This window comes from Mirounga angustirostris, unplaced genomic scaffold (genome assembly GCF_029215605.1).
Source record: "Mirounga angustirostris isolate CCGP_5_RB_7025 unplaced genomic scaffold, mMirAng1.0.hap1 SCAF_17, whole genome shotgun sequence".
Lineage (NCBI taxonomy): Eukaryota > Metazoa > Chordata > Mammalia > Carnivora > Phocidae > Mirounga > Mirounga angustirostris.
The window spans coordinates 57,454,509-57,480,255 of NW_026991725.1; the positions used below are offsets into that span (position 1 = coordinate 57,454,509).

Here is a 25,747-nt window from a genome sequence, read left to right on the forward strand (position 1 = left end):
GGAATGAGCCCCGCATCAGGCTCCCCGCTCAGTGGGGAGTCTTGTCCCTCTCCCTCTGCCCTGCTCCTGCTTTCTCTTTTCTCTCTCTCACACAGTCTCTCTCAAATAAATAAAATCTTAAAAAAAAGGAGTCTAGAGTTTCCAGAACAGTGGACAGGAGGCAGGAGGGTATACAAACTCCTGTGAAAATGTCTAAGAAAAACATATTAAACATATTATTTGAAAAGATAACTAACAGTTAGAAATAAAATTTCCTTTTTCTAGATTTTGTGAGTACTTGTGAGGATTTCCATGAAAATTAAGTGACTAAAGTGACTAAAAGCAACGTACAGAGCAGTGCTACGGCATGCTGTTTGTACAACAAGGGACAACGGGGAGAATGCTGAATGTACACGTAATTGCTTGATTATGCATAAGATAGCTCTGGAAAGACAAACATAGCTAATAGCTTTGTTGCCTACCGGGGAGAGAACTGGGTACCTGGAGAACAGGAAGGGAGATTTTTCAACTTACACACTTTTGTCATCTCTTGAATTTTTTTTTTAAAGATTTATTTATTTATTTGAGAGAGAGAATGAGAAAGAGAGAGCACATGAGAGGGGGGAGGGTCAGAGGGAGAAGCAGGCTCCCTGCCGAGCAGGAAGCCCGATGCGGGACTCGATCCTGAGACTCCAGGATCATGACCTGAGCCGAAGGCAGTCACTTAACCAACTGAGCCACCCAGGCGCCCTGTCATCTCTTGAATTTTGAACTATGAGACTTCTCCTCAGTTTCTCTTTCAACATCCTCTTCCCATGGTTCCACTTCAACCACCAGATCTTTTAAAAAATTTACTTGCAAGAATTACTTATATATCCTGAATAAAAATTATTCTCAGATATACGTATTGCAAATATCTTCTCCACTCTATTCCTTGCACGGTACTCTCTTCTGTCTTTCGATGTCTTAAATTTAAGGATGCCCAATTTATCACCCTTTCCCTTTAGGGTTGGTACTTTCTGTGCCCTGGTAAAAAGCACTTCCCTAACCCACGGTCACAATATTGTGCTGTTATTTTCTAGAGTTGCACCTTTCACATTTAGGTGTACTTCTGAATTGATTTTTTGTACGAGATACGGGTCAAGGCTCATTACTCACCCCCAACCCCTATCGGCATTCAATTGATCTAGCTCTATTTAATGAAAATAACTTTCCTCTTGCTTTATGGTGGCTCCTTTGTGGAGAAAAAATATGCCTACATGCCTGTGGATTTGTTTCTAGCCTCTTCTTTTCCATTGATCTTCTTATATACCGCTGTTTTCATTATGTCTTTATACTGTCTTGATAACTGGAGCATACATTCTCCAGTGCACCGACCACTTCCCCCCACCCCAACACGCCACCGAGAGAGTGCACGAAACCCAAACCACGACCTTCCGAATTTCCCTCCGAAAGAGGGAAGGAAGCCGCTCAGGTAGGAGCTGGCCTTTCAAACCTCGCGCTGCTGCGCATGCTTCCGGCACCTCGAGGAACGCACGCCCGACGCGCACGCGCAGCCCAAGGACCGGGATTGGACGGAGCCTCGCTGGCGGGGCGAGCGAAGTCTCGCGTCACTTCCGAGGCGGGAGGACGAAGTTGATTGACCATGGTCACGGAAGCGACCAGGTAGGGGCTGGGGAGGCCGCGACCTCGGCGGCGAGGGGCGGAGGGACGGGCCCGGAACGAGGCGCGCGGCTGCATCCCGACTCGAGTGCATTCCCGGCCCCGGCGAAGGGAGGGAAGCGGGTTTAGAGGCCGAGCGGAGGCCGCGGACCCTGAGGGGCAAGATTCAGGGAATCTTGAATTCCCGGAATTGATTCAGGGAGGGAAGATTCAGCTCCGGCGCTTACGCTCGAGTCTTGCCTCTGGCGCTTTCTCTTCGGGCAGCGGGCGCCTTCGCTGGCGTCCCTGTGGCGGTGTGAGCGGCCGGAAAGGGCGGACACGCCCAGGCTTCGCGGAGCGCTGGGGGTGCGCCCCGGGCGGGGGCCTGTCGCTTTCCCCGATTCCGCACCCAGGGACGGGAGGCCCGGCGGCAGCGGGCGTGACCCAGGCTCGAGCGCCAGAGGCTGGTGGCGTTAAAGCCTGGCGTTAGAGACCCAGGATTAGCAAAGGAGAATATCTTACTCCTCCAGTCCTTGCTCCGCCGCTTCCTGCCTGTGCGTCTGTGGGCAAATGTCTTAAATTCTTGGCGCCTAGGTACTCAGCAGTAATTTTGAGAATAAGACGCCCATATTCGTGAAGTGGTTGTGAAACGTCAAGGAGATTGCCTGTAGAATGCACCCCCCCCCCCCAGTGTCTGGCACATAGTAGTTACCCAATAAAAGGTATCTGTAGAATCCTCTTTTAATTTCCCCTGGTATAGTGATTTGAGAGTTGAGAAGTTACTTCTGGGCTTCATATACACCTATGTTTAGTGAGCTGGTACTTGATTCTTGTAGTGGGCTTGCCAGGAAGTGCTTTCCGCGTCTTCCAACCTGTATGGAGGTGGAGGGAGGGGGGTTGGTGGTGAGGAGAACAAAGAGGAAGCCGGTTTCTAAAGGAGAGGCAGGTGGAGCAAGGGATCCTTAGCTTGGTGGTCCAGAGATACAATTAGTAAAAATGATCTAATTCTTCAGAAGGATAGGGAGGGGAACTGACTTATGACTGTGTCTCTTGTAGATCTCTCTCTTACTCTTCACCACAAAAGAGTAAAGTGGGTGGTATCATCATATGCGTTCAGTGGAGTTATGAAAGCTGAGATGACACACAACACATACGTGGGGGAGGCAGACTTTTAGAACTAGGCCTCTGTGTAAAACCTACTCATTCTAGTACAGGGGTTGCCTTTGAAGAGGTCCTTGTGAAAGAAGTTACATTTAAAAGGTAATTTGGAGCCTTGTCATAATATAGCTTATGAACATACAGAGGGTCTCTCAACTTTTCCTAAGGTAATGATGCTTTTTATTTCTCCTGAGGCTTATGATGGGAAGGAGCTGAGATGGGAGGAAGAAGTAGGGCCATGACTGAGCCTTGGTCAGGAGTGACCAGTAAGGCTGAGTGCTTCTTCTTGCTGGGATTTTCTGGGCTGACCTTCTATTAACCCCAAAGACAGTGTGGTGAGGCTTCCAGATTAGCAGTTGACTGTAGTTTATGTAGTCCTAATAGGGCTCGCTTTAAAAGGAGGCATTATAAAGATGGATATGGAGGGGCGCCTGGGTGGCTCAGTTGGTTAAGCGACTGCCTTCGGCTCAGGTCATGATCCTGGAGTCCCGGGATCGAGTCCCGCATCGGGCTGCCTGCTCGGCGGGGAGTCTGCTTCTCTCTCTCCCGCTCCCCCTGCTTGTGTTCCCTCTCTCGCTGTGTCTTTCTCTGTCAAATAAATAAATAAAATCTTAAAAAAAAAAAATAAAGATGGATATGGATAAATTATGTTTTGCTGAGTTAATTTTTTTCAGGAAACAGAAGACCACCTAATTTGTTCTATTATTTTCCTTTGCAACTTTTTTTTTTTTAAGGTTTTATTTATTTATGTGTGTGTGAGAGAGAGAGCACAAGCAGGGGGAAGTGGCAGGCAGCGGGAGAAGCAGACTTCCTGCTTAGCAAGGAGCCCAGTGTGGGACTCAATCCCAGGACCCTGGGATCATGACCTGAGCCCAAGGCAGATGCTTAACCAACTGAGCCACCCAGGTGCCCTCCTTTGCAACATTTGAAGCTTCTTTAGGATCATTCCTTTTATTTCTGGGTGCAAGGTTTCTTTTATTGTAGAAAACAGACGTTGAAAAAAAAATTTATACCATTGGAAAGGATCTTTGTTGTAATTTTTTTCTGGATTGTAGATTGATTAGGGATCTGGTAGAAACACTAAAACAGTAGTTACCATGTGTTAATTTTATGGCATATACTGAGCCATTTACCCAAGAGGGAAGTACTATCTTATTTATTTTTTAAAGATTTATTTACTTATTTTAGAGAGAGAGAGCGCCTGTGCTTGGTTGGGCAGGGGGCAGAGGGGGAGTGAGAAAGAGAATCTTCAGCAGACTCCTCACTCAGCGCAGAGCCCAACACAGGGCTCTATCCCACAACCCTGAGATCATGATCTGAGCCGAAATCAAGAGTCAGATACTTAACTGACTGAACCACCCAGGTGCCCGGGGAAGTACTATTTTAGTTCCATAAATTGAGGCTCAGAGAAGTGGAATGATGTGTCTAAATTTGGAGAATGTAAGAGAGAACAGAAACTGTGTTAAAGGGGGGTATCTTGGGGAATGTAGAATACACCAGGAAGGGAGAGAAAGGTTATCCTCAGATGCTGGAGAACACTGGAATGAAGGGACCTTTTCTCATTAAGGCATGGAGTTTCCTACTGGGACGGAAGGCACTTAAAGGCAAAAACCTGTTGTTTTATCTGCATATCCTGGGCCAAGGTCAGCACAGCTGGACTTAGGTCCCTAGGTTTTGAGGTGCAGGTCTGGAACCCTGCTGCCTTGCAATAATGGATTGATAATGTACTTTGCTTTGAAAGAACCTGACACTGTATACAAGAGTGTGCAAATCACATAAATGCATGATCACTTCACATCCAAAAAGATTCTTGGCTATTTATAAACATCTATTTGAGGGTTCTTTTAATTTTTATTTAAAAATGTTTTTCTTATTGGGCGCCTGGGTGGCTCAGTTGGTTAGTCGTCTGCCTTCAACTCAGGTCATGATCCCAGAGTCTTGGGATCGAGTCCCACATCGGGCTCCCTGCTCAGTGGGGAGTCTGCTTCTCCCTCTGCCCTTTACCCTGCTTGTGCTCTCTCTCACTCACTCTCTCTCTCAAATAAGTAAATAAAAAAAAAAATCTAAAAAAATGTTTTTCTTATTTTTTAAAATTTTAATTCCAGTGTAGTTAACACAGTGTTATATTAGCTTCAGGTGTACAATATAGTGATGTAGCAATTCAGTATATTACTCAGTGCTCATCAAGATTAAGTGTTCTCTTAATCCCCTTCATCTATTTCACCCATCTCCCCACCTGCTTCCCTCTAGTAACCATCAGTTTGTTCTCTATAGTTAAGAGTATGTTTTTTGGTTTGTCTTTTTTTTTTCCTTTGTTCGTTTGTTTTGTTTCTTAAATTACACGAGTGAAAACTTACGGTATTTGTCTTTCTCTGACTTATTTTGCTTAGCATTTATTCTTTAGCTTAGCATTTATTCTTTAGCTCCATCCAAGTTGTTGCAAATGGCAAGATTTCATTCTTACTTATGGCTGAATTGAGTTTATATGTACAATCCATTGCGTAGATGTATGTATATACACAGATGCACACACAATATATTACATATATACAATAAGCATACTATACAATAGATGTATATATACATATTATACAATATATGTATGCAATATGCATATATGTTATACAATATCCATATATATATACAGAATGTATCATACACACACACACACAGTGCATTGTATATATATATACCACATCTTCTTTATTCATTCATCTGTTGATGGACACTTGGGCTGCTTCCATAATTTGGCTATTGTAAATAATGCTGCAGTAAACATTGGGGTGCATATATCCTTTCAAATTAATGTTTTCGTATTCTTTGGGTAAATACCCAGTATTGCGATTCCTGGATCATAGGGTAGTTCTATTTGTAATTTTTTGAGGAACCTCCATACTGTTTTCCACAGTGGCTGCACCAGTTTTCATTTCCACCAACAGTGCAAGAGGGTTCTTTCTCTTCACATTCTCGCCAACATTTGTTTCTTGTGTTTTTGGTTTTAGCCATTCTAAAAGGTGTGAGGTGATTATCTCATTGCAGTTTTGATTTCCGTCTCCCTCATGATGAGTGATGTTGAGCATATTTTCATGTGCTGTTGGCCATCTGTATATCTTTGGAAAATGTCTGTTCATGTCTTCTGCCCATTTTTTAATTGGGTTATTTGTTTCTTGGGTGTTGAGTTTTATAAGTTCTTTATATATTTTGGTTACTAGTCTTTTATTGTATATGCCATTTGTAAATACCTTCTTCCATTCAGTAGGTTGTCTTTTAGTTTTGATTGTTTCCTTCACTCTGCAGAAGTTTTTTATTTTGATGTAGTCCCTATAGTTTATTTTTGCTTTTGTTTTCCTTGCCTTAGGACACATCTTTTTTGTTGTTGTTGTTTTTAAGATTTTATTTATTTGAGAGAAGAGAGCACACATGAGCCAGGGGGGAGGGGTAGAGGAAGAGGGAGAAGCAGACTCCCCACTGATCAGGGAGCCCGATGCGGGACTCCATCCAAGGATCCTGGGATCATGATCTGACTCAAAGGCAGACACTTAACCAACTGAGCCAACCAGGCGCCCCATAGGACACATATCTTGAAAGAAGTTGCTATAGCTGATGTGAAAGAAATTACTGCTTGTGCTCTCTTCTTCAGGGTTATTAGATAATACTTCCTATAGTGTACTTAAAATACTTGATTCAGATTTGCAACTGTATGTTTGTATAAAGGGAGCTATGTTTGTGTTTAGTCAAGAGCATGGAATGTATCTTCCCTAACATACATTCCTCTTTTTCTCCGTAATAAAAATAGTTAACATTCATTGAGTGTTGTGTGCCAGACTTTATGTTAAGCATTTTATTGGATTATTCAATTCTCACAATAACTCTGTAAAGTAGGAATAGTTATCTTTATAGGGGAAGAAATGGGCTCAGAGATGGTAAGAAATTTATCCAAAGGCACAGAGCTAGTGAGGGCAGGCCAATTCTATGTACTCCAAAAGCTAGTGTTTATCTATGTATTTCATTCATTCCTTCATTTAGCAGAACACACCTACTCTCTACCAGCGATGTGCTAGGTGTTGGGGATACAGTGATGGCCCAAACAGACACAGTCCCTGTTGTCAGGTTGCTTCTAAGTCTAACAATGGAGATAGGCAGAAAAAGAATTACAAACTAAATATTAATTACAGTTGTGGTGCCTGCTATAGAGGACGGTAGAGGGTGCTATGAGAATGTATAATGGGGCCATTTGGCAGCGGGAGGGAGTGAGGGGAGACAGAGGAGGCTCTGCTGAGGAAATATTCAGATCTGAGACCTTTAAGGACTGAGCTGGAGTTAAATTGGGCAAAGAGAAGGGTGAAGAGTTACCAGGGGGAGGGAAGGGCATGTGTGAAGCCTCGAGCATAGGAGGAGCTTGTGTCTTATGGTTACTGTGTGGCCAAAGGATGGCAAATGTTGCCCAAGTCTAACACAAAATGTACATAGGGGTCTTACCCCAGCCTTGGTTTATTTGCTTCTCAGAATTTATAATCAACTCCACAAACCATATCTGTTTTCCAGCTCTGATTAGAGTCCAGCCTCCTTCTTCAAACATGTGGTTAGACCTCTGGTTGCCCACAGGATGGGGATTGGGGATGAGACGAGAGATAAATACCTAAATGGGAGACTTAATTGGCATTGGTAATTTGTACTACAAAGCTAAATAGACAGTGCCAGTATTTTGTTTCATCATATTGTCTCTGGTTTGCAGAATGATTTAACAAACATTTTATAGCCCCACTATGGTCCACACCCTATGTTAGCCACCTAGGATACAAACATATAAGGACGTTCTGTTCCTTCGCCATGCATAATTTAATGTTTTATATGCCTTCCATTTAAGGTGCTGCAGGTTTTTTAAGAAAGATTTTATTTACTTACTTGAGAGGGAGAGAGAACGCCAGCAGGGGATGGAGCAGAGGGAGGAGCAGAGAGACCAGCAGACCCTGTGCTGAGCGTGGAGCCCAAGGTGGGGTTAGATCCCATGACCCTGAGATCATGACCTGAACCAAAATCGAGAGTCGGACGCCCAACTGACTGAGCCACCCACGTGCCCCTAAGGTGCTTCAGTTGTTTTGTCAACATTATTCTTCAACATATATTTATTTAGCATTTATTATGTGCTAGGCACTGGGCTAGGGATACAGCATGAGCAAATAGTCAGGGTCTCAGTCCTCATTGAGCTTAAGCTCCCATTTGGAGCTGGAAGGCGGTGAGGGAGGGAGAGAGTCAGGGAGATGAGGTTGAAAAGGTAGGCTGGGGTCAGACCATGCAGCCCTCATAGGTCATGCCAAGGATTTAAGGCTTATCCTAAGAATGGTGGGAAGCCGTTGAAGAATTTCAGTCACGAGAGTATCAGCAGGTCTGTGTTATTGAAAGATCACTTTGGCTCCTCAGTGGAGGCAAAAGTCAATGGATCTGAGGGCTATTTAGGAGGTAGATCAGCAGGGCTTGGTAATATTTTCACTCTGGGATGAGAAGGGAAAGGAAGGTGTTAGGGCCAATTCTTCATTTTCTGGCTTGTGCTTCTGTGATAGGAAACCCCGGAGGAAGAACATGAGTTCAGTTTCGAACAAGATGTCTTTGAAATAATCCAAGTGGAGGTGTCACAAAGGCAATGATCTAGGAGGATCTGTCCCTCAGATGACAGTAATGGGCTAAGTCCCTAAAAAAAACTCTTGTCTTCGAGGAATTTTTTTTTTTTTTCATGTATTGAGGGAGCCATCAAAGTGGGGAAAGTGACGGTGAGGTAGCCCAGCAGGGAGTAAAATTCCTCCACATTTATGTTGGGGAAAGTTAAGATCTGCCCACCTTAGAAATGGTCTCCACAAATGTGGAATGAAAGAAACTAGTTCTATTATTGAATAAGCATTAACCCAGACTGGGATACATCACAAGTATTCTGCTAATGAGATTACAAAAACAAAAACGAAATTCTACCATTTACAATTCATTACATACACAGTCTCAAGATTAATGGTAATCTTGTAAGAACACTTGACAGCACCATTTGATGTACATGCTTTCATAGTTCCTCCAAATTCACCTGGTAATTGGGGTGGCCATCTGTACTAATTAATTGCCTTTATCTGAAAGAAAAGTAAAACCTCTCTAATCTCGGTGTGCAGAGAATAGAGGTGTGTGGGCTAAACTCCTACCGTGACTGGGAGAGGGGGCGCTGTCTTCCTGGGTATTTACATTTAAAAGAGATGGCTTCTAGGACCTTCAAAAAACCTTCCTGAGTCCTGCAGCTAGCTTATTTAACCTTTAAAAAGATTTGCATACATATCAAAGGACAGAGGAAAGTTTTATAAATACTAGGTTATTCAAAGAAATGCTCTAAGAAAAAGGAGAGAGGAAAAAAGATCTCTTTCCCTTTTGGCAACAGAGAAAAGTCAATTTTAAAAATTTACTTATGGTGCAGTAAAATGTTGGACTGGAGCACACACACAATGGGGATGATTCTGAGAGACTTTGAAGTGAGTTCCATGTAGTTTTGCATAGTTAGGATGCCCTCAAATGGTCAAATGCAGCCCATAATTTCTTGTACATTGATTTAAAGAAAAATGTAGATCTGGGTCCTCCTGGTAGTTTCCAGCCAAAACTCTTGTCTCTCATAGTTAACCCTTCTAAGGTTTGTCTTGTCCTCCTTAAGGTCAATAATGTCATTTCTTAGTCCTACCCAATGTTAAAAAACAAAATTCAAATAAGTAAAATTTAAAGATTTTTTTTAAAGATTTTATTTATTTATTTGACAGAGAGAGACACAGCGAGAGAGGGAACACAAGCAGGGGGAGTGGGAGAGGGAGAAGCAGGCTTCCCGCCGAGCAGGGAGCCCGGTGTGGGGCTCGATCCCAGGACGCTGGGATCATGATCTGAGCCGAAGGCAGACGCTTAACGACTGAGCCACCCAGGCGCCCCAAATTTAAAGATTTTATTAGCTTTATTCAGTGATTCATGAATCAGGCAGCGTCCCATCTAGCAGACAGAAAGGAGCTTCAAGGAGCTATACAAAATGAAAAACTTTTATAAGCAGAAGGGAGTGGGAACAAGGAAGTTATACTAGCAAAAAGTGGATTGGTTTTGGCAAGGTCACTTTCCTTTAGGGGATTGCAGGGGTCTATCAGATTACCTCACTAATGCTGACCAGGTGATTCCTGATTGATTTAAGATTCCACTCCCGGAAGAGTCTGAGACTGTAATTAAACTAAAACTTGGTTTGGTGATGTGGGGCTTAGCATACGTGACTCTGTTTTGGGTCTTTTGCCTTGTTTTTAACCCCAGTTATACACAGATGAGACCTTTCTTTGGTAGGTAATGTTAAGATTTTAATGCAGAAATGAGCTCTCCATTAATCTATTCTGGAAAGCTACAAACATGAGGATAGAAATTGAGGTTGAATGGCAAGTAAATTTAGCTTGGAAGCTTCTTGCCACCCACCAAGGTAGGAAATTGAATAAATGCTTTTAGATTCTGACTGAGCTCTCCCTCGAATCCTTAAATTCACGGTAACCTGAGACTTGTCTACTCATCTGCTTTGTGGGAGGGAGAGGTCTGCTGATAGCCGCTGAATTAATGGAACATTGCTTACCAGTAGTTTGAGCTTGTTTGCTGTAGCTAGAGCTTTACTTTATCAAGTAAGATCTTGTTTGTACTGGGAGCACTGTTTGGAAGGGAGATGTAAGATTTTCCAGGTTTATGTAAGATTTTCCAGGTTTACTGGAGTAGTACTTAGCGGTTGTTAAACTGGAAAGTGTATTAGGAAACTACTATTGCTTCAAAATTCTCTGTGAGTATGGTATTATAGTCCAGATTGGCTTAAAACATTAGCTAACTGAACCAAGGAAATTGTACTGAGTTCCTATTAAGCAGTTAGCTTGTTTACATTCAATTCTTGCATAAAAGCCTTTGTATTTTATTTGGGTGATTGCAGCTGAATATGGGGACCTATTCATCTAGACAGTATTAAAATTCTTCCTGTTTAGGGCTCCAACTAAAGGATTATTAATATTATTATTTATTCTCTGTGTAATGCACTTAATGTGGACTTTAGAGTCTGAATACCTGGTTCAAATCTCTGTTCTACCACTTGCTAGCTATGTGACTTCAAGTGCTTTTCTCATTTAGCAAATGGAAATTACTATCATACCTACCTCATAGGATTGGTATGTGGAGGAAATGAGATCATGGGTATGGAGTCTGTAGCCCAGTAAGTTGCAAACACACAAAAAGTTAGTAATTGTTATTAATATTTTTCTTTACACAGTAGCCATATATGGTAACAAGCTAAAAGTTACTTTTTTAAAGTACATTTTGGACATTTGTGTAATATTGTTTCACTCCATTAAACTCGTCATGTGTGTTAGAAACGGTCACAGAGTAAGTAAAAGATTAATTATATTAGAAATAGAAATGCACTCTGGTGCAGGAGTTGGGATATCTAGTAATTTCTGCCACATTTTCAAGGGAATGAAGGATTGTGACATATCTTGTAGCATTCTGTAATGTATGAAAAGCTTCTGAAAGCAGCATTGTCCCTCTTTTCCTATCAGTTGCTGGGTCTTTACAAAGGGCAAGCTTTTTTCTCTCTGCTTAACCTGAAGATTTACAAATTGTGACAAATAGTGGTTCTTTTTGTGCATACCGTACATGCACCTCCCAAGGGCCCAAGCCAGTAGGTTGCACAAAAGTGTTACAGCTTTTGCTCTCCACTGACTCTTTGGATAGCGATTGGGGCCTGAAGTTCCAGCTCCTGAGAACTAGGAGATAGGAGTACCGCGAGGGAGCCCAAGGCTCTACAGGTGTTCAGTTTTTTCATTTCACATATGCTGCCCATTTGTTCATTATTCATCCAACAGTATTTGTGTCTGGCACAGGAAGCAGAGAATTGAGGGGCTTAAGCCACCAGAGAGAGTCCACATGTGGACAGATCAAGTACAACCAGGTGTTCCAAAAGCTCTGACATGAGGCACCAGACAGTTCTGGGCTTTCTTCTTGATCTGATTTTTAGGTTGAGAAACACTTACATGAGGTAAACTTGCAACAGCAGAGGAGGTTTCTAGCAGCTCGGGTAAGCAATTCCAATGGACCCCACTCATCACTTTATAGTATATGAGGAACTGTTATCTCTTTATCTCTTATCATAACTGTCTTGAGATGTGTGTAGAATGAGGATTATGTCCTTATTTTATAGGTAGGGAAGCTGGGGTCCAAAGTGGGAGATAAGTTCCATTATAGAACAGGAAATAAATGATGGCAACATTTTGACTCCACCAGTGCTCCACCATGTAGTAATTATAGTGATTTCCATTTCATTTGTAATGCTGGACTGCCTCAGTTTAAGGAATCTAGACTTATGAAAATCCAGGTGTACTAATTCACTCAGGTTTAAGAGGTGAATATTCACATTGCAGACGGATTTTCTAGCAAAGGTAGGTAATCTAAGTTGTATTCAAATGGACTTAGGGCGGTTTGTGGATTTCCTGATATTTCCACAGTTTATTTGTATAAACTTATATTTTAGCAGATTCAGCAGTAATAAGGTTTCCAAAGGAATCTATTCCAAGAAAAGATAGAGAATTTTTAAAATTCAATACATAAATTTAAAAACTGTGGTACTTAATTTTCCCCAGTCAGTGTTTCTCAGACAGTAATGCCCCCCAAAAAATTGTTTAAAAAATGTAAATGCAACTTCGTAGGAAAATGTCTGTTATGTTCCTCAGTGTGTTGTGTGTGGTAGAATATTGTACTGTGTAGAACTGTTTCAATTAATGAAAAGGGGGATAAAAAAAGAGAAGGTCACTTCATTGTTAATTGGTGGATAAGGAGAGATGAAATTTAAATAGTTAATTTGGCCACCCATGAGTGCTAGACATAGCAAGAAAGATTATCCATTTTCCTTGTTCCTTCTTCTTCTTTTTTTTTTTTTAAAGATCTTATTTATTTATTTGTCAGAGACAAAGAGAGCACAAACAGGGGGAGTGGCAGGCAGAGGGAGAAGCAGGCTCCCCGCTGAGCAAGTAGCCCGATGTGGACTCCATCCCAGGACCCTGGGATCATGACCTGAGCCAAAGGCAGACATTTAAATGAGCCACCCAGGCATCCCTTCTTTATTTCTTCTTTTCACCCCTTCTGACATTACCTACCAACTTTCTAAGTAGATAACCCAGTAATTATAGAGATCATTGCTATCATTTCTAATCCTTCCTGCAACTGTGTGAAGCAGATAAGGAAACTGGCTGAAATATTAAGTAACTTGTCTAGAGATACTTACCTAGTTAGTCTCGTTATTGGTGTTTTTTTTTTTTTTTAAGATTTTATTTATTTATTTGAGAGAGAGAGAATGAGAGACAGAGAGCATGAGAGGGAGGAGGGTCAGAGGGAGAAGCAGACTCCCCGCCGAGCAGGGAGCCCGATGCGGGACTCGATCCCGGGACTCCAGGATCACGACCCGAGCCGAAGGCAGTCGCTCAACCAACTGAGCCACCCAGGCGCCCCTCGTTATTGGTGTTTTTGAACCTAGGTCTGCTTAGTTCCGAAGGCGGTTTGCTATATCATATCAGTAATTTGAAATTATCATCATACCTGTCATTTATATCTTAATAGAAAAATGGTAGCTGGAACTTGATCTTAGGTAAAAATCAAGAGAAATTTGGGGCACCTGGGTGGCTCAGTCGTTAAGCGTCTACCTTTGGCTCAAGTCCTGATCCCAGGGTCCTTGGATTGAGCCCCGCATCAGGCTCCCTGCTCAGCGGGAAGCCTGCTTCTCCCTTTTCCACTCCCCCGCTTGTGCTCCTGCTCTCGCTCTCTCTCTCTCTGTCAAATAAATAAATAAAAATCTAAAAAAAAAGAAATTTAAAGAGAAATTTATTGGGATAAAGATTACTGAATTGTAAGAAACAAAGTTTGGTTCTGAACTGTATCAGGAGAAAGATGTGGTTGGACAACTGTAGCTACTGACACCAGGCCAGAGATACTGGATAAAGTGAGGAAATGTAAATTCTTACAAGAAGCAAATTTCACAGTGATCTAGTATCTTTTTTTTTTTTTCCCATAAACTTGAAATTAATAGTAGTTGCTTTTTTTCCCCCAACATTTTAAATTTAACTCGGCCACACATCACGTCTTATAAGCCATCTTTTGAAAGTTTCTAATTGACATGCAGTATTTGATTATGAAGGCATTCAGATAGGATGATTTGAGAGAGAGAATTTCCATTTGATTAGGTTTGTGCTATTATCAGTTATTATCAGTTTTAATTTCTAGCAGTAGGAAAAAGTCCATTAAGTCCTTGGGATGAGGTGGGAAGACTTCTGGTATGGTAAAGAGGTTGCAAATTTCCCCAAGAAACTAACTATAAAACAGGACAGATTTGTCAAAAACAACCATTTCAAAGGTCTGGAAATTGACCAAAGGCACACAACAAATTTGAAAAGCATTTATTCATGAAAAAGCATCGAACAGGGGTGCATGGGTGGCTCAGTCGTTAAGCGTCTGCCTTTGGCTCAGGTCATGATCCCAGGGTCATGGGATGGAGCCCCGTGACCACCCTGTGATTGAGTCCCGAATCGGGCTCCCTGCTCATCGGGAAGCCTGCTTCTCCCTCTCCTACTCCCCCTGCTTGTATTCCCTCTCTTGCTGTCTCTATCTCTGTCAAGTAAATAAATAAAATCTTTTAAAAAAAAGAAAAAAAAGAAAATGCATCAAACATTAGGTGAGACCAATGGGAATCTGTGGTGTTCCTGCCTGGGCTCCTCCCATCCCATCCCATACCCCCAGCTCAGTTAGTGTAGTAGTTCAACCGGGTGACCAGCTGTCTTACTGTTGGGGCTAGCTATTTGGAGCAGAGAGAAAACCAAAAACCATGTCCAGCAGCTTTCTTAGTCTTAGGTTGTGGCCCTGGTTGGGCAAGCAGTGAACCAGTAGACAAACTAGAAATTTGACAGGTCCTATAAATAAGACAGCCATAGATAGGCTTGATAAACTGCCACGTACTCTGGATGACTGGAAAGCTACATGTATGAGCGTAGTTTGCTAGAGAGGGCCCAAGCTATCCACAGATCCCTGGATGACAGTGCGCAACTACAGAGGAGTTATGAGAAAGCTTGATGAAAAGGAAAAGCTAAGGAAGACTTGAAAATTGCTTGAACTTTGAATGTACTTCCCATACCACACATAGATCCATCTGCAAAGGGTAGAAGCTGTATTTGTCTGAGATGTTTGGGCACAAATACTGACATATAATGGTTGACTATTAAGATATTCAGATAACCACCAGTAGGAATCCAAGCATAAAAATAAAAATAAGAAAAAAAGAAAAACTGAGCAGAGACCTCTGGCCACATACTGTGGGTGAACCAAAATCCATAGGTTTAGTATAGGCAAGTTATTAAACAAATTTTAAAAGTCTGCTACTCTACCTGTCTCCAGAGGAGAAAATGAGAATCTGGAGTTGCTACAGTGTAATAGCTAAAATAGCCAGTTTTCAATAAAAAATGTGTAAGAAATGTTGAAAAACAGGAAACTGTGACTCATACCTAGGGGAAAATAGCAAAAAGAACAAAGGTTGAAGACAGAATAATAGAACCTCAGAAATCCTTGGGACAATATCAAGTGTACTATCATTTGGGAGTCCCAGAAGAGAGAATGGAGCAGAAAAAGTATTTAAAGAAATAGTGTCCCAGGGTGCCTGGGTGGCTCAGTTGTTAAGCCCCTGCCTTTGGCTTAGGTCATGATCCCAGGGTCCTGGGATGGAGTCCTGTGTCAGGCTCTCTGCTCAGTGGGGAACCTGCTTCTCCCTCTCCCTTTGCCTCTCTACCTCCCCCCTCCACCCCCGCTCATGCACTCACTCTCTCTAAAATGAATAAATATTAAAAAAAAAAAGAAATAATGTCCCCAAATCCCGAAATTTGACAAAGAACACTATTAGTTTCCTATTGCTGCTATAAGTTACCACAAATGCAATAGCTTAAAACTCCATAAATTTATTATCTTATAGTTCTTAAGGTCAGAAGTCCTAAAATCAAGGTATCAGTGAGATTGTATTCCTGCTGGAAGCTCTAGAGGGAATCTGTTTACTTGCCTTTTCCAACTTCTATAGGCCATCAACATTCATTAGCTCAGGGTCCCTTCCTTATATTACTCTAACCTCTACTCTGTTGTCACATCTACTCTATGACTCATCCCTCTTGCCTCCCTCTTTTTTTTTTTTTTTAAAGATTTTATTTATTTATTTGACAGGGAGAGACACAGCAAGAGAGGAAACACAAGCAGGGGGAACGGGAGAGAGAGAAGCAGGCTTCCTGCGGAGCAGGGAGCCCGATGCGGGGCTCGATCCCAGGACGCTGGGATCATGACCTGAGCCGAAGGCAGACGCTTAACGACTGAGCCACCCAGGTGCCCCCTCTTGCCTCCCTCTTATAAGGACTCTTGTGATTGTATTGGGCCTGCCCAGATAATGCAGGATAATCTCCCCATCTTGAGATCCTTAATTAATTGCATCTGTAAAGTTCCTTTTACCATATAAATAAAATAATATAGGTTCCAGGGATTAGGATGTGGACATCTTTGGGGGATTTTATTCAGGCTACTATAAACATCAGTATATATATCCAGGAAACTCAGTGAACCCCAAGTAGGGTAAACATAAAGATTCTCATCTAGATACATCATAGTAAAATTGTTGAAAGCCAAAGATCAAAGTTAAAAGCAATAAGAGAAAAATTACTACTCACAGGGGACAATCATATATGATTAATGGCTTAACTTCTTATCTTAAAGAATGGTGTTGGAACTTCTGGTTTCTTATTCAGCATGTAAGGAGCTTAGAAGTTGCCCTTCCAGTCTACGGCCATACCACCCTGAACGCGCCCGATCTCGTCTGATCTCGGAAGCTAAGCAGGGCCGGGCCTGGTTAGTACTTGGATGGGAGAAGTTGCCCTTCCATCCTAACAAGTAAAAAGCAGAACAAATGGAAAAATCAACCAACTCTTAGATCCATCAGAGTCATGAGATCACAGAGCAAACTTTTGCCACCAAAATTGGCAAAACAGGTGGATACAGAGAATCACACTTGTTGGAGCAATACTGCTGCAGGAGAACCTGAACTGTAATTGACAAATTGCTGGAGGCTCAATGTGGACAAGTCTGAGAGTTAAAAACTCTGGAGTGACCCAGTGTAAAGGGAGCCCCACAGTTTTGTGAGTTTTGACTCCAGGAGCTCTACCAGGCCCTCACAGTGAATACTGGGAGAAAAATTCCCTTGTGCTTCTATTATGGGGAGGGAAAAGTAATTTTTGAAATATGGCAGAGCATTTTGTTCTTAACAAGACCTGCCCTCAGGAGAAACTATTTTATCTAGGGGACTTACTTAGGGAAGGGGATATACTCAACTCCAGCTCCCTCTAGTCATCCTGTCCTAGCTAAGGAGGGGGATAAAACCCTGAGAACCACTGATGAAGTTCACAGTTAGGGGGATAGGCTTACCAAAAGACTAGATCTAATCATTGGACCATAGCATGCTTCTACTGCCTCTTCATTTCTCAAAGCCTGTTTACTACAGTTCTTTTTAACCGTACATCATTTCTGCCTTTTTTTTTTTTTTAAGATTTTATTTATTTGTCAGAGCTAGAGCACAAGCAGGGGGAGCAGCAGGCAGAGGGAGAAGCAGGCTCCCCACTGAGCAAGGAGCCTGATGCAGGAGTCAATCCCAGAACCCTGGGATCATGACCTGAGCTGAAGGCAGATGCTTAACCACCTGAGCTACTCAGGTATCCCGATTTCTGCCTTTCAAGAAAACAGTACAAGACATACTGAAAGACAAAAAATAAAGTTTGAGGAGACCGAACAGCATTAGAACCAGAGTCAGATATGGCAGGAAAGTTGGAATTATCAGACTGATAATTTGAAAACTATGATTAATATGCTAAGGAGTTTAAAAGAAAAAAATAGACAACATGCAAGAACAGATGGATAATATAAGCAGAGAGAAAATCTAGGAAAGAATAAAAAAGAAATGCTAGAGATAGAAAACACTCTAAGAGAAATGAATGTCTGATGGGCATGGCTGAGGAAAGAATCTCTGAGTTGAGCATATGACAATAGGAACTTTCTGTTCTATTCCTTTTAGTTCCTTTCTTCCCAAAACTGAAAAGCAAAAAGAAAGAGATATATAAGAACTGTGAAATAACTACAAAAGATGTACTATATACATAATGGGAATATCAGAAGGAAAAGAGAAAGAATCAGAAACAATATTTGAAGCAACAATGATAGAGAATGTCCCCAAATTAATCGGAGACACCAAACCACAGATCCAGGAAGCTCAGGGAATACCAAGTAAGGTAATGCCAAGATAATCTCACAACACCTAGGCATACTATTGTTAAACTTCAGAAAATCAAAAATAAGAAAAAAAACCTTGGAAGAAGCAAAAAACCACCCCCCACACAAAAAAACTTACCATAGCGGAACAAAGATAAGAAATATATCTGATTTCTCTTCAGAAACCATGTAAGCAAAAACAGAATAGTGTGAAACTTCCAAAATGTTAAGAGAAAAAAGCCTAGAAATTTAAACAAAATTTTTAAATTTTTATTTATTTTTTAAGTAATCTCTGCACCCAACATGGGTCTCAAACTCACAACCTGGAGATCAAGAGTCACATGCTCCACTAACTGAGCCAGCCAGGTGCCTCAAAAAGCCTAGAATTCTATACCCTGGGAAGTTACCTTTCAAAAGTGAAGGAGAAATAGACTTCTCAGACAAACAAAAATTGAGGGAGTTTGTTGTCAGACTTGCCTTGCAAGAAATGTTAAAAGTTCTTCAGAGAAGGAAGATGGTATAGGTCAGAAACTCGTAACTACATAAAAGAAGAAAGAGCATTAGTGAACGTAAAATAAAAACTTTAATTTTCCTCTTAATTGGCCTAACAGGTAACAGTTTGCTCAGAATAATAATAGGAAAAATGTATCAGTTTGTGTGTATATGCATATGTATATGTGAAATGAATGACAGCAATGATATAAGAGATGGAAGAAAGGAATTAATATTTTGTCACTTGCATTATCTGTGAAGTGGTATAGTGTTAATTGAAAGTGGGCTTGGATTAGTTATAAATATGCTGCATTCTGTAAGGCAACCACTAAAAAAAGTTTAAAAAGAAGTATAATTGATATTCTAAGAAAGAGAGAATGGAATCATATAAATGCTCAGTTAAACTCCAGAAGGTAGAAAAAGTGTGGAAGACAAAAAATAGGAGCAAAGAATGATGACAACAAAGAGAAAACAGTAACAAATATGGTAGATATTAATCTAAGTATATAAATAATCACTCTAAAGGTCAGCAGCCTATATATACCAATTATAAGAAATTTTCAGAGTGGATCAAAAAACAAGACCCAACAATATGTTGTCTACAAGAAACCTATTTTATTTTATTTTATTTATTTTTTTTAAAGATTTTATTTATTTATTTGAGAGAGAGAGAATGAAAGAGAGCATGAGAGGGAGGAGGGTCAGAGGGAGAAGCAGACTCCCTGCCGAGCAGGGAGATCGATGTGGGACTCGATCCCGGGACTCCAGGATCGTGACCTGAGCTGAAGGCAGTCGCTTAACCGACTGAGCCACGCAGGCGCCCCGAAACCTATTTTAAATATAAAGACATATAGATTAAAATAAAGGGGTGGAGAAAGATATATCATGCCAGCACTAATGAAAAGAAAGCAGGAGGGCGCCTGGGTGGCTCAGTTGGTTAAGCAACTGCCTTCGGCTCAGGTCATGATCCTGGAGTCCCAGGATCGAGTCCCACATCAGGCTCCCTGCTCAGCAGGGAGTCTGCTTCTCCCTCTGCCCTTCCCCCCCCTCATGCTCTCTGTCTCTCTAGTAAATAAATAAATAAATCTTAAAAAAAAAAGAAAAGAAAAGAAAGCAGGAGTAGCTATATTAACTTTAGAGCAGACTTCAGGGTAAGGATAGTGATCAGGAATAAAGAGGGGCATTACATAATGATAAGGGGAGTAAAAAATACTCCCAAAAGACATAACATTCCTTAATGTGTATGCACCTAACTACAGTGTGTCAAGGTACATGTGGAAAAAACTGGTAGAATCACTAAGACAAATAGATGAATCCACTATTGTAATTGGAGACTTAATACCTCTTTGTCAGAAATGAACATAATTCACCAGGCAGAAAATCGGTAAGAACGTATTTGAAGTTAACAGCACCATCAATCAACTGGATATAATTAACATCTATAGAATATTTCATCCAACAACAGCAGATTACAAATTATTCTCAAGTTCACATGGAACATTCACCAAGATAGATCATATTCTGGGCCATAAAACACAATAAACTTAAAAGAATTAAAATCATATATTGTCTGCTTTTGGGCCACATTGGAATTAAAGTAGAAGTCAGTAACAGAAAGGTAGTTGGAAAATGGCCTAAAATACGTGGAAGATTAAACAACACACTTCTAAATAACACGGGGGTCAAAGAAGAAATCTGAAATTTAAAAATATTTTGAACTAAATGGAAATAAAAATCCAATTTATCAGAATGTGTGGAATGTAGTGAAAACTATGCTTAGAAATTTATAGCATCGAATGCATATATTAGAAAAAAAAGAAAAATCCCAAATTAGTAATTTAAGCTTCTATCTTAGGAAAAAGAACAAATTAAATCAAAAGTAAGCAGAATAATAATGATAATTAGAGTAGAAATCAATGAAATTGAAAAATAAGAATCGGTAAAATCAAAACCAAAAGCTGATTTTTTTGAAGAGATAAATAAAATTGATAAGCCTCTAGCCAGGCTAACTAAGAAAAGGAAAAAAAAAAAAAGACATTGCTAATATCAAAAGAGAAAGAGGAGACATCACTACAGATCCCATGGACATGATACTAAAGGAATATGAACAATTCTGTATCCACAGTTTTGATAACCTAGATGAAATTGACCAATTATTTGAAAGACACAATGTGTCAAACTCATACAAGAGGAAATAGACAATCTGAATAGGCCTATATCTGTGAAAGAAATGGGATTAATAATTAATGTTCCAAATTAGAAAGCACCAGACCTGAATGAGTTCACTGGTGAATTCTGCTAAACATTTAAGTAAGAAGTTATGCCAATTCTCTATAATCTCTTCCAGAAGATGGAAGTAGAGGGAATGCTTCCTTACTTATTCTGTGAGGCCAATATTCCCCTGATACCAAAACTGGACAAAGAGATTACAAGAAAATAAAACTACAGACCCATATCTCTCATGAACATATATGCAAAATTCCTCAACAAAATATTACCAAATCGAATCAAGCATTGTATAAATTGAATTATACACCATGACCAAGTGGAATTTATCTCAGCGTGTAAGGCTGGTTGAACATTCAAAAATCAATATAACCCATCACATTAACATACTAAAGAAGAAAAATTATGTGACCATGTCAGTGGATGCAGAAAAAGCAGTTGACCAAATCCAGTACCCATTCATGATTAAAAACAACAACAACAACAAAAAACCCCAACTCTCAGCAAACTGGTAATAGAAGAGAACTTCCTCAACTTGAAAAAGAACATTTATAATAAACCTACAGCCAACATCAACCTGCTTAATAGTGAGAAACTCAAAGCTTCCCTACTGAGATTAGGAAAAAGGCAATACTCTTCTCACCACTGCTTTTCAACAGAGTACTGGAAGTCCTAACTAATGTAATGAGAAAGGGAAGCAAAAAGTATACCGTTTGGGAAGGAAGAAACAAAACTGTCTTTTTTTTTGCAGATGACATGAGTGTCTATGTGGAAAACCCAAAAGAATCAGCAAAAAAACTCCTGGAATTAATAAGCAATTATAGCTAGGGTATAGGATACAAAGTTAGTATATAAAAGTCAATCATTTTCCTATATGCCAGCAATGAACAAGTGGAATTTGAAATTAAAGACAGTATTATTTCTGTTAGCATCCCCCCCAACAAAAATGAAGTACTTAAGTATAGTCTAATAAAATATGTACAAGATGTATATGAGGAAAACTACAAAACTCTAATATATGAAATAAAAGAACTAAATAGTGAGATATTCCATGTTCACGGATAGAATGACTCAATATTGTCAAGATGTCGGTCCTCAGCTTGATCTATGATTTCAACATAATCTCAATAAAAATCTCAGCAAGTTATTTTGTGCATATTGACAAACTGGTTCTAAAATTTATATGGAGAGGCAAAAGACCCAGAATAGCTGACTTGATAATTGAAGAACAAAGTTGGAAGATGCAACTTCAAGACTGACTGTAAAGCTACACTAATCAAGACAATATGGTATTTGTGGAAGAACAGACAAACAGATCAGTGGAACAGAATAGGGAGCCCAGAAATAGACCCACAAAGCTCTAGTCAGTTGATCGTTGACAAAGGAGCAAAGGCAATATAATGGAGCAAAGATAGTTCTTTCAACAAATGATGCTGGAACAACTGTACACCCACATGCCCCCAAAATGAAGCTAGACACAGATCTTACACCCTTTACAAAAATTAACTCAGACTGGATCACAGACTTAAATGTAAAACACAAAGCTATAAAACAAGAATATAATGTTGGAGAAAACCTTGGTAATTTGGGGTATACTGATGCCTTTTTAGATTCAACACCAAAGACATGATCCATGAAAGAAATACTTGATAACCTAGACTTCATTAGAATTAAAAACTTCTGCTCTGGAAAAAACGGTCAAGAAAATGAGAAGATAAGCCACAGACTGGGAGAAAATATTTGTAAAAGACATATCTGATCAAACACTGCTATCCAAAATATACAAAGAACTCTTAATTTAAAACTCAATAGTAGGAAAATGAACAGCTGAAAATTGGAGCAAAAGACTGACAGACACCTTAGCAAAGAAGATATGCAGATGGTAAGTAAACATGAAAAGATGTTCAACATCCTGTGTCTCTGGAGAATGGCAAATTAAAACAACAGTGAGATATCAATACGCACCTATTAAAATGGCCAACGTCCAGAACACTGACACCACCAAATGCTGGCAAGGATGTGTAGCAACAAGAACTCTCACTTATTGCTGGTAGCAATGCAAAATGTCACAGCCGCTTTGGAAGACAGTTTGGCAGTTTCTTACAAAATTAAACATACTTTTACCGTATGACCCAGCAATTGCACTCCTTGGTATTTACCCAAATAGAGAACTTTTATGTCCACACAAAAACCTGCAGATGGGTGTTTTTAGCTTATTTATTCACAATTGCCACTACCTGCAAGCAATCAAGATGCCCTTCAGTAGGCAAATAAACTATGGTATATCCAGGAATATTATGTAATTTTTTTTGTGGTACAAGAAAATGTTATTCAATGTGCAAAAGAAATGAGCTATGAAACCATGAGGAGACATGGAGGAACCTTAAATGCATATTACTAAGTGAAAGAAGCCACTCTAAAATGGTTGCATACTGTGTGCTTCCAACTACCTGACATTCTGGAAAAGGCAAAACTATGGAGACAGTAGAAATATCTGTAGTTGCCAGGAGTTGGGGTGGGGGGGGGAGGAAGGGATGAATCAACAGGCCCAGAGAATACTTAAGGCAGTGAAACTATTCTATATGATACTATAGTGGTGGGCATATGTCATTATACATTTTTCAAAACCCATGGAATGTGCACCATCAGTAAACCATAACATAAATGAGGAGTCAACACAGGTTCATCAGTTGTAACATTTACCACCATGATGGGGGATGGTGATAGTGCGGGGGGTTGTGCACCTGTAAGGAGAAGGGGTATAAGAGAACTGTACTTTCGGGCGCCTGGGTGGCTCGGATGGTTAAGCGTCTGCCTTCGGCTCAGGTCATGATCCCAGGGTCCTGGGATCGAGTCCCGCATCGGGCTCCCTGCTAGGCGGGGAGCCTGCTTCTCCCTCTGCCTCTGCCTCCCTGACTCTCATGAATAAATAAATAAAACATTTAAAAAAAAAAAAAAGAGAACTGTACTTTCTGCTCACGTTTGCTGTGAATCTAAAATAGCTCTAAAAAATAAAGTGTATTAATAATTGAAAAAAAGAATGCTTGTCACAGAACAGTGGAGTTCCAATGTTCAACGAAAAAACTGTCAACACCAAATTCTATATTAAATTTTATATCTAAAACCATCCTTTAGGGGCGCCTGAGTGGCTCAGTCGTTAAGCATCTGCCTTCGGCTCAGGTCATGATCCCAGGGTCCTGGGATCGAGCCCCGCATCGGGCTCCCTGCTCTGCGGGAAGCCTGCTTCTCCCTCTCCCCCACCCCCCTGCTTGTGTTCCCTCTCTCGCTGTGTCTCTCTCTGTTGAAATAAATAAATAAAATCTTTAAAAATAAAAAAAATAAAACCATCCTTTAAAAATGAAAGTAAAATATATTCTCACGCAAACAAAGATGAGGTAATCTCTTGATTACAGACTTATCTTTCAAGAAATACTAAGGGATCTTTTAGGCCAAAAGGAAATGACTCCAGACTATATGTTGTATCTGCAGGTGGAAATAAAGAGCCCTGGAAATGATTAACTTGTGGGTAGTTATAAAAGACTGTAAATATGTTTTCTCTTAATTTTTGTAAAAGTCGTAAGACCGTATTAAAGCAGTAATAATTATTAACACTGTTGGGTTGACATGTTTAGATGTAATCTGTATGATAATAAATTCACAAAGGAGAAAGAATAGCCAGAACGGGGTGTTTGAAGTGAAGATTATAAAGGGCTGCTGTTTGACTAGAGGAGTGGCCAAAGTAGGGTGGAGGACAAGATAATGGAGGACAGGTCACAGAACTAAGGCATAGGTAGGAGCACCCATGTGTATATAAAATCTCTAAGAATTCTGATGACAGGAAATGTGCTGGAGAGAGTAACAGTGAGTAGCTAAAAATCTTTTTAAGTAATGCTGGGGTGTGGGGGTGGTGGTGACCAAGAGGAAAGCAGGTGCTTAAAATGCAGTGTGTGACATCTTCTGACAAGGAAGAGGCACAGCTGGGCAGTTTTAGGGAAAAAGGGAGGAATAGTGAGGAGCAAAGACAGCCCCACCATACCTTTGAGCGAGTTTGTGAGGGGTATGGGGGAGAAAACAGCCACCACTGCAGAGGTCTGCAGGGAAATCTGTCCTCAGGAGGAGCCAGACATCGTTGGAACAGGAAGGTGAAGGGGCTGTCCAGAGTAGAAGATTTGAATTGAAGATGCATGATTTTGCTCAATGAGTGACCAAGAGGACCACGGGTTAATATGGGGAAGGGTGGGAGGTGGGGTCAGAAAAGGGAGTGTGCAGAGTGCTTTAGGAGCCTGGGGATGTCTCAAGAGACCTGGACTTCCTGTGGTGACTGATGTAAACAGATAAAAATTATGATGAGATTGGTCCCAGTGGTTTCCGGGCAGATGGGGGTGGCGGGGTTGGGCATTGGGGTAGGGGTGGGAGTGGAGGGCCTCTTCTGGACTCTTGTTGATGGAATCTAGAAAAAAAGCAGTTACCCCTGACCCTGTGAATGGAAGTTGGCAGATAGCCCTTATTACCCTCAGAGTGGCACATCTCTTTTTTTTTTTTTTAATTTTTTTTTTTAAAGATTTTATTTATTTGCGAGAGAGAGAATGAGAGACAGAGAGCATGAGAAGGGGGGAGGGTCAGAGGGAGAAGCAGACTCCCTGCTGATCAGGGAGCCCGATGTGGGACTCGATCCCGGGACTCCAGGATCGTGACCTGAGCCGAAGGCAGTCGCTTAACCAACGGAGGGCACATCTCTTTTGATAGACAATTACAGAGATCTTCAGGGGCTTCTAACTTTAGTATCTATTAAAATCATCGGAGGGGGGGCACCTGGGTGGCTCAGATGGTTAAGCATCTGCCTTCGGCTCAGGTTATGATCCCAGGGTCCTGGGATCGAGCCCCGCATTGGGCTCCCTGCTTGGTG

The 25,747-nt window shown here is 40.8% G+C and overlaps 1 protein-coding gene across 1 annotated transcript in view; it reads left to right on the forward strand.

Annotated features, from left to right (window-relative positions):
* Positions 1–1,507: 1,507 nt before the first annotated feature.
* Positions 1,508–25,747, forward strand: part of DHRS7B (dehydrogenase/reductase 7B) — an 84,872-nt gene continuing 60,632 nt past the window's right edge. Inside the window, exon 1 of the mRNA XM_054511007.2 lies at positions 1,508–1,644. Within this exon, the coding sequence (XP_054366982.1) occupies positions 1,625–1,644 (20 nt within the window). The 5' untranslated portion in view covers positions 1,508–1,624. The remainder of the gene's footprint in view (positions 1,645–25,747) is intronic.